Source organism: Fulmarus glacialis, unplaced genomic scaffold, assembly GCF_000690835.1.
Source record: "Fulmarus glacialis isolate BGI_N327 unplaced genomic scaffold, ASM69083v1 scaffold6794, whole genome shotgun sequence".
Lineage (NCBI taxonomy): Eukaryota > Metazoa > Chordata > Aves > Procellariiformes > Procellariidae > Fulmarus > Fulmarus glacialis.
In genome coordinates, this window is record NW_009207316.1 from 30254 (window position 1) to 40038 (window position 9785).

The following is a 9785-nucleotide window of genomic DNA, read 5'->3' on the forward strand; positions in this document are numbered from 1 at the left end:
CAGGTCCTGGGAGTGATAAGTGTGTACTGTGAAGGGTGCAACTGAGATGACCAGTTGTTTGCTTTCCAGTAGGTGGTCTTACTACGGGTAGCCTGACTGGCATAGGAACGGGAGCCCTGGGCCTTCCTGCGGTGAACAACGACCCATTCGTGCAAAGGAAGCTGAGCACATCTGGACTGAACCAGCCTACATTCCAGCAGAGTAAGATGAAACCTTGTAAGTGGTAGTGTTGTCTGTGGCTGTGAAGTGTGACTGTGGTCTGCAGTTAATCTGCATTTCCTTCAGGGGAGGCTTGGATCTGTAGGTGGTAAATGTTAGAAATGTGGCTCTTGTATTTTGCCATTAGTCTGAAAAAAGTGCTTCTGAACTTCTATACTAAAAGCTTGCCAAGTGGCCCGGGGGGATTAAAAAAAAGCTGTTAGTGTAAAAATGTAACATTGCAGATTTGCATGAACAGTGTGTTCCTGTGTCCTTTTTTTGTCATGGTGTGTTTTGAACAACAGTGTTGTCCTGCTCTTCACAGAAAATTGTATGCATCTGGTAAGAGGGTGTTTTTTGTTTTGTTTGTAACAAGGTTAAACAAAGCTACCTGGGTAAGGTCCTGTTGCAGCAGAGAACTTGACAGGTGAAGCAGTGAATTAGACTGCAACATTGGAAAGAAATAAGACTAACATAAGTTGGTGGGAATGTGATTTTTGGAAGGAATAATTTTGTCCCTAACACTGAGCCATTATCCTCAACTCATTTATGACTCTGAAGTATGCTCAATAACTTCAAACAATGAAATGTTTAAGCAATCAAACATTGCCTTCAGGAAGCATAGCCACATGCTAAACCTTCAGCATTGCTGTTATTATTACGTATCTCAGTCTCCTGTGATAGCTCCTCCATAAAAGCAAAGTTACTGATCTCTACAGATACACGGTAGAGGTGGCTGTAGTGACCAATGGTTTATATTTTGGGGCTTGAGCATTCAGGATAAACTTGGTTGAAGCTCACTGGCTGGCCTGAAAGTTTGTGTGAAAGTTTGTCTGCATGTTAGTGTTGTGTAGCATGCTTTATTCTAGTCCGTTTTGCATTCATTCAGTTTAGGTGTCAGTTGAGGTTAGCTTGGGATGCAATGGGTTCTAGGAATAGGACAATATGAGGTTAATTCTGTCTTAGGATTCAGTTCTTTTGCATAAATATAACGTATTGAAAACAGATTTTTAAATAACAATTCCTGTCTACTAGAAAGGTTAAATATCCTGCTTTTCAGGAGAGCTAGCAGGTTTTGTATGGGTTGGTGGAACAGCTGAAAAGGACTAGATGAAATCCTGACTGCCTGAAGTTGTTCTGAGTGTGATACCTCTTCCCTTTTTTAACAGCTGACTTATCTCAGGTGTGGCCAGAGGCTAATCAGCACTTTAGCAAAGAAATAGATGATGAGGCAAACAGCTACTTCCAGCGTATTTACAACCATCCACCACATCCGACCATGTCTGTAGATGAGGTGAGTTCCCTTCTGTAGCAGTTGCATCATCTGTCCAGAGACTTGCTATAAAGTTGTTAGTAATTATTTCTTCATGTATTTGTTTTAGTGGAAGATAATAAAGGGCTAGTGGTAGGTGCTTGCAGCATTGCTTTTTTGCTTGGTTGAAATTGTGTATTTCTAAGGCAGCATGCTTTCAGAGTAAACTTGCCGCTGATCATTACATTCAGGTTTGACTTCTGTGGACTGAAGACTTTAGATGTCTAATTAACACTCCTAAAATGATGCTAAGCGGGAAGAGCTCAGTGTGGAGTGGAAGCTTGTGTGTTCAAATTAAGTGCTAAAATGTGTCTTTAAACAGTCTGTATAAATTATACTTATCTTGAATATATTTGTTTTTAAAGTATCTAAAAATGACTACAACTTCTAAATATATAAAGGTGTCTTAAGTTCTACCTTCTGACTTCGATAATTACTTTGGTTAGTCTCTGAGAATAATTATCAGTGTGATGTACTTGCTCTTTGAAGTACTTCACATTTACTTTAATATCTTTGTGTGGTTATAAATTATGAAGACACTGAACATTAATTTTCATTTTTCTAATTTTGAAGCAATGGAGTAGGCGGTCACAAAAAAGTTTTATGTAAAGACAGTTACTTAAAGGAAAGGGGAGAAAACTAAAGTCTGAAGAGGAAGCTCGTAGTGATGTAGTGTCTACTGGCTAAAACGACATTTTCTTGAAGCAGTTATTTTACAGTCTAGCTTGTGGTAGTGCAATTTACTTTAGTAGGTGCAAGCGCTCTTGAAACCTGAAGATGCAGAAGGGCTGAAATAAAGCAGATTTGTTGGTAACAATTTCCAATTTCTTTGCAGGTCTTGGAAATGCTGCAGAGGTTTAAGGACTCCAACATTAAACGGGAACGAGAAGTGTTTAACTGTATGCTGAGGAATTTGTTTGAGGAATACCGTTTCTTTCCCCAGTACCCAGATAAAGAGCTGCACATAACAGCCTGCCTCTTTGGTGGGATAATAGAGAAAGGACTGGTTACTTATATGGCATTGGGCCTGGCCCTGCGCTATGTTCTTGAAGCCTTACGAAAGCCTTTTGCATCCAAAATGTACTATTTTGGTATTGCTGCACTAGATAGATTTAAAAATAGGTGAGTGTGGTTTTTTGTAACACTTGTAACAGTACATGTAATGTCTTGTTAACCTTGAACCTGCTCTAATTATGCAGTACCAGATTGCTTATATGTGTTAGAAATTACACATCTCAACTTCAGAATTACTTTAGAGATATGCTGAGCTGAAACAAAATGTGCTAATGTGCTAGTTAAAGAGTGACTTTTTAAAATCAAAATGTTCAATGCAGTGCCTGTATAAATGTGGGACAAACTGAGATGCTGAAACTCCTTAGCGGACTTTGTTTATAAGAATAATTTAGTGAAGTGTTGACTTAGATGAAGTTGTCAGCTTGTTAGAAATAGGGTGAATGTAATTACTCTTTACAGGTGCATTCTAATGGAGTGCTATTTGCAGTATTCATTATTGAAAGACTGGCTAGGGACTAAGCTCTAGGACTTCGGTTTTACACAAATCTCAAGTATGGCAAAAAGTATCTAAAAAAAAAAAGCTTTCTCAAAGCTTTTAATGGATTGCAGGTAGAGGAAACTCTCAAGGCAGGCTGCAGTAGTAGGCAGGATTGTACACCCATGGGAAAAATCTCCATTTTGGAAGAAGATGTTAGAACTTGAAAAGTATTAGAAAGCTTCCTGGAGTTATTTAGTGACTAGAAATGTTTGGACTTGAAGTGTGGACTCATAAGCAAGAGGCACGTTATCTTCTGTCCTTATTCTCCTTTTATAGTTCATCTGCCCTGCAGCATTTCATATGTAATAAAAGCTGTTGCTTGCAGCATTCATAGTTGGATATGGTGTTGTGGAGTTAGCTGAACAGAATGAATAAAGACACTTAAGGCTGACATACTTGAGACTTAGCCACCACCTTTCTCCTTCTCTTAAGAACCACCTTAAGCGGGACCTAAAGATTTTACTCTCAGTGAGGAGTAACAGCATCTAGCATTCATAAGTAGAACTATAATAACTGGTGTGCGTAGGTGAAGCTTCTGTCTTCGCTGTTAGGGGCAGTCTGTGCTGTTTAAAATACACCGAGCCAGATTACAAATTACTTATCCAATAATCTTATTGCAAACACTGAATATAAATGCAATTGTTTGCTCAGTCAGAAGTATCGAGATGTAGGATAAGATGAGTTGCTGTGAATAAACCTCGTGTTTTGCTGTTAAATGAATTCGTTTCAAATGGGTTTTGCAACAAAGTACTTTATAGAAAATGCTTTGTTTATAGCACAGCTGCTGTAAGCAGTCCAGAAGTAATTCTGTGATGCAGTGTGGGAATGACATACCGGTGTTATATTTGTGTTTCTCTAATACTGTTTCTGATCTGGGTTTATGCTTCTGACTAATGCGTATTTTGTCTGACAGATTGAAGGACTATCCTCAGTATTGTCAGCACTTGGCTTCTATTAGTCACTTTATACAGTTCCCGCATCATTTACAGGAGGTGAGTGTGTTTGTATTGGTGCACTAGCTTTCTATGATTTTAAATTTTCTGATTTTAAATTCTTTTGAGCAAATTCCTGTTTTCCTTTGGGAAAATAGTCTCACCTGCCACAATTTTGGACAGCGTACATCCACAGAATCAAATGCCTTTTCGTAAAGGTTTTGTTGTGGGATGGGGTGAGCAGGTGAAGGTGGTTATCTGGTACCTCTTCTGTTTCCATAAATCTGTTTGGGTTGCTTATGTTGAAATAGCAGCCTGAATATAACTGCATGATCAACCAGTGCACATGGCCACGCACAAAGGTTTTAAAGTGCTTCAGTGGATTCATATTCCAGTCCCTTAGGGATTTGGATTTTTGTTCTAAAATAGAGGGCATTCAACTGGGTTTATACAGTTTCATACTCAGACCTGTTAAATTAATCCAGATGAAGGTGAGAAAAATTTCATTCCTGAAGGTCTGATCAGAGAAATGGAAATACCCTGTAGTCCAAGGAGTAAAAACAGTGATCGTATGGTGTCTGCCTCAAAGGTGCTTTCATAGGTAGAAATACAGAAAAGCTAATCCCAGTGGTAGAGCTTGAGAGCATAATCTAAATAAGGAAGAACAGCTCTAACATTAAGGCAGAGAGGCCATCTACCCAAAGCTGCCAAGTCCCATAGCAATCTGTTTCACCAACAGGTTTCAGACTGAATCCCTTAAATGACAGTGTGTCTGATGTTACTAATTTCTGGGTATTACAGCGGGGAAGAAACTCGTTTTCTACTGTGGAGCTACTTTAGAGGATGTAAAATCTTAAAGTTGGACATTTCAGAACTGTGTTTTTGCTTATTAATTGTGAACATTTCTATGTAGCTGTCCCTGGGGAAGACTTCTTACGTGCTTTGTAGCCAGTTTCTTGATACTCAGACATTTCTCTTAAGCTCTTTTCCCCTCTTTTGCTCTGCTGTCCCAGGCCTGCAGGGTTTCTGGGTAATGCTCTGTAAAATTTTAAGCATGTCGAGTCTCTTAACACTTGGCATCAACTTGTTGAGGTCAGAAGTGGAGCTTAAGGCTCCTCTCCAATAAGAAAGTAAGGAAATAGTGACAAAATGTGCTTCGTAAGGGTATTCAGCTGTAGCTTGCAGGTTCTCTTAGTGGCATTAGTGTCAGGTATTTTAAAGATTGTTGGCAAACCTTTATACTGCTCATGCTAAAACTCAGCCCATAGTTCTGTTGTGGTGTGTGAACTTTTGTATGTGCTTTTTTGCCCTGTTTTAGTACATAGAATATGGACAGCAATCCAGAGATCCTCCTGTGAAGATGCAGGGTTCAATCACCACCCCTGGAAGTATTGCACTTGCCCAGGCTCAGGCCCAGGCCCAAGTTCCAGCAAAAGCTCCTCTTGCTGGCCAAGTCAGCACTATAGTAACCACCTCAACCACCACCACTGTTGCAAAAACCATTACAATCACCCGACCAACTGGAGTCAGCTTCAAGAAAGACGTGCCGGTAAGTATTCTGTGACTCCAGAGTCACAGATTCTCCAGGGACCTTACTGGAGAAGCAAAGGAGTTAAGTTGCTGATCTGTGTTGAGTACATGGAGACAAAATCCAGTTTAATTTCTTTACTACAAGCTTTCAAACTGTGATCCATGTTTTATATCTAAAGCATATAACCTTTTCAAATATGACCAACATTTTTGTAGAGAAGGCATTTTTGATCATGAAACTGTAGAATTACTATGGTGCCAAGTAGAAATGTGTTCATTGAGGCTTTAATTATCAAGACAAATAAAAAAATCATCGTTTCTGTTAATGACTTGCAGTAGGACTCTTGAAATTGTTGGCAGCTGCTATTCTGCTTGGGACTTGAGAACACTTACTGCACACTGAATCACGTTTGTCCTAGCAGTTTTAACTGCATTAGGTTTTTCAAATCTTCAGTCACTTATGTAAACCCAACTCTGAACTGCTAGTCAGAGTTACTGCAGGGTTTACATTTATTGATAGTATTGGCTATTCCACAGAAAGTGTTGGGGCACACTTGGTCCCATGTGTACGCTGAGGATGCGTAGAGCTGTTGCTCTATGATAACTGATGCACTGTAAAGTCAAGCCTGTCTTGCTTCCTGGTACTGTCTTTGTATAGTTCTCTTGAAAGAAGCTCCGCAAATTAAGGGAGGCGAAAGCCGAAGGTAGCTGAAAGCTGTGAACAACTTTTGGGGGACAGTTCATAGTGTAGCTATCAATGTCCTTCACACCTGATTATATCATGTAGATAATTGTTATTTTGAGGTGTTTATATTGCCCAATTTTAAACTCAAGTGATGATTGATATTTAAAACTGTATCTCCTTTCCCCTTAATTGCTATGTACCAGGTGCTAAAGCCCTTGGGTTTAGACCTGCAGCTCTAGGGTCATGGGTCACAACCTATTGACTTACAGTTGGCATGCTTTCTCAGAAGTGAAGTTCTGGGATTTCTCCTTCCCAATTCAGCACTGAAGGGCTCCTGGAGACTCACTACTGTATTAAGTACTGCTCTCTATTGTATGCTGATTTTCTCCAGGCTAATAGTGTATGCAGGCTGTTAGCCTAATGGGTGCCATTGCAGTGGCAGCTATTATATATGAATGTAAATGCTAGAAGTTTCTTTGTACAGTGTCATTCTTCTGCTGAGTATTGATAATCATTTGTAGAGTAAAAAAAAAAAAATCACTTGGCTTCGTTAGGGTGCTGTTGAAAATGAATCTGAGACAGTAGATGTCACCTGACAAAGCTCAATTCTTTTTTCGCTTGACAGAACAGAGCAAAAGTTTCCTTTGATGTCGCCTCTAGGTATTGTCTATTGTTAACTACTTGTTCTCCTTCCAGCCTTCCATTAATACTACCAACATTGATACGTTGTTAGTAGCAACAGATCAAACGGAGAGAATTGTGGAACCTCCAGAGAATGTCCAGGAAAAAATTGCTTTCATCTTCAATAATCTGTCTCAGTCAAATATGACACAGAAGGCAAGTATGGAAAAACACTAGTAAAATTAATTTTTTTAATATATTTCTGGAAATCCATTCTAAAGTGGTGGCTGATGATGTTTTTGCAGAAATTCCAACTTGCAAAAAATTAGGGGGGAGCACACTTTGAAGAAATAGTAGTTTTCACATGTTCTACTTGAACCTCTTTGAAGATACAGTTTTTCAGGGAAAGGGAAGACAGGTGAAAGCAAGCTATTCTTAATCTTGCTTTCTTCTACAAGTTTCCTTATTTCCCTGTAGCCGAATCCTTTGTACTAAAGTATTATAGGTCTGTAATGCTTTGTGTTCAGGAAAGCACTTCTAGTAGATGCCTGGAATAACTGCTGGGTAGTCCTTTCTGATGTTTTTGTCATTTGAAAGGACTGAAAAAGAGTAATGCAAGTTTCTGAAAAAACATTAATATAAGTTTGAACAAACATTCACATCATAAATGGGCTGGGTACCATTTGATATTGCAAGGTTAAGATGATGGACTCTTGTATTTCAAGCTGAAATTCAGGGAGTTTTTTCTGAACTAGTAGAAATCTGCAGTACTGCTGCCACCTGTGCTATCTGTCTTGCAGACAGACGGCTTTAATGTAACATGCCAACATTTATTTTGTAGTTATCTGATAAAAAGCTAAGTGGGGGACAGGTAAACTATTGTGCCTCGCTCACTTTATGATTAAGTCCTTACTGGTTGACCAGATCTTTGGATAATGAGAGAGTGACTTCAAAGCTATTTTTTTAAAAAAAAAAAAAAACAAAACCTTAGTGTTAAAAGCCATTGACTGAATATGGCTGTGTTGGTCAGAGCTGACCCCAGAAGTTTGCGGTCATCTTCTCATATCTTCCGTGGTGTGCTTTTTCCTCTGGTATGGGGACAGGTTGAAGAATTGAAGGAAACAGTGAAAGAAGAGTTCATGCCTTGGGTATCACAGTATCTTGTGATGAAGAGAGTCAGTATTGAGCCGAATTTTCACAGCTTATATTCAAACTTCCTTGACACACTTAAGAATCCTGAGTTTAATAAAATGGTTCTGAATGAAACTTACAGAAATATCAAGGTGAGTAGTGCAAGTTTTCTAATATGTAGGTAGATTTAAATACTTATATGTGCTGTTCTCAGCTGTTTGCTTACTATGTTGCTGATCTTCAAGTACGGAATATCATTCAAAAATGTACTTGCTAGCTTGCAATTGAACTAGCAGGTTACCTCTGTGAATGCTAGGATTCTTCTGTTTTCAGTCAGGAATGTACCAAAGACTTAATTTGAATTGAATAATGAGGGCAAATCTGCATTTGAATTAATTTATGTAGGTGGACTCTAAATTTGTGTAAGGCTTGCAAATTATAACCTCAGGGAAAATTGCTTATGGTCTAGATCTTTTGAGTGGGGAAAGTATAAGGATAAGAAAACCATGCTCTCTGCCGTTTTGGTCAAAGAAGAATAAAGGGAAGGGGAGGGTTTAAAAAGTGGGGTGTAACAGCCAAAATTCACTAGAGGGCTAAGATAATGTGAAGGGGAGGAGGAAGGAGATGCGGTAGCGCAGAAGAGATGAGCGGATGAAACAAGTTTATCAAGCAAGCACTATTTTTAAACCTGTTGGTGGAATTTCCTGACCACCGTGGGTTACGCTGTAGTGCAAAAGAATCTCCTGGCTCTTTAGAGCACAGCTGACCTTGCTCTGTTCAGCTGATGCTCCTCTGAAGCTAAGGAACAGAACTAACAGCAGAATGCTATGACATGATTTAAGTCTTGAAATAAGAATTAAATGGTTTCCCGAGAAGTGCAAATTGTAGCCTTTGGATCTGTGATGAAGCATTAAGTGGAAGCATTGCCTTCACAAATTGTGCTTTACTAAGTGAGTAGTGATAACAGTCTTGACAAGAGTAACTGGTAAGGTCTGGAAAAGTGTAATCCTCTTTTTGATCCTCTTGAAAGAAAGGGATTTTGAAATATTTACAGGGCATATTTACGGGGTGCTGCCTTGAAGTGAAGGCTGCTCTTGAGTATCTCTGTAATGTGACTGAAGCTTAGAATTTTATGTTCTGAAATTTTACGTCTTAAGTGTCAGATCAGCTGTTGGACTTGGTTTTGAGTCTGTGATTATCTTCCAGTTGTTGCTCTAGTTGCTTTTTTTTCATTAGGTGCTACTGACATCAGATAAAGCTGCAGCCAACTTCTCAGACCGTTCCTTGTTAAAGAACCTTGGTCACTGGCTGGGAATGATTACGCTGGCTAAAAATAAGCCCATCTTGCACACGGTGAGCTTCTGTCTTTACAGATTTGTTTGGTGTGAATTGGTATGCTGTTATGCAGTAGTGTAGGCTATTTGGGAAATTTTATCACCGTCCTGGTGCCTCTCTTTTGTGTGCCAAGTACGAAGTATGATTCCAGAGTTGGTCATTTAAGTCTTCTGAATATTTTTTTTACCAGAAAAGTTTGTAGTTAAGTTCTTGCCAAAATAAATGCATTAATCCCACGTAAAAATGTATATCTGTAAATCTTTGTTCAAAAAGTAACTGCTGCTTAGCAGTCTGTAAAATTCAAGGACAGTCTTGACTCAACTTTGCCAATATGTCCTATAAGGAAATAGCGTGTAGGTGGAATTTTTGCAGTGTGCTTGCTGTTTCCTCCACCCTCTTCCCCTTTTCAGTTGTGGATGGTATTTTTCAGGATTTGGATGTGAAATCGCTACTACTGGAAGCATACGTTAAGGGACAGCAGGAATTGCT

The 9785-nt window shown here is 39.1% G+C and overlaps 1 protein-coding gene across 1 annotated transcript in view; it reads left to right on the forward strand.

Moving 5' to 3' along the window:
- Positions 1-9785, forward strand: part of CNOT1 (CCR4-NOT transcription complex, subunit 1) — a 54259-nt gene that overhangs the window by 24148 nt on the left and 20326 nt on the right. The window contains 9 exon segments of the mRNA XM_009576037.1: positions 70-216; positions 1368-1492; positions 2346-2632; positions 3976-4054; positions 5313-5543; positions 6906-7046; positions 7934-8113; positions 9198-9314; positions 9727-9785. The exon segment at positions 9727-9785 is cut by the window's right edge and continues 76 nt beyond it. Coding sequence (XP_009574332.1) covers positions 70-216; positions 1368-1492; positions 2346-2632; positions 3976-4054; positions 5313-5543; positions 6906-7046; positions 7934-8113; positions 9198-9314; positions 9727-9785 — 1366 coding nt within the window.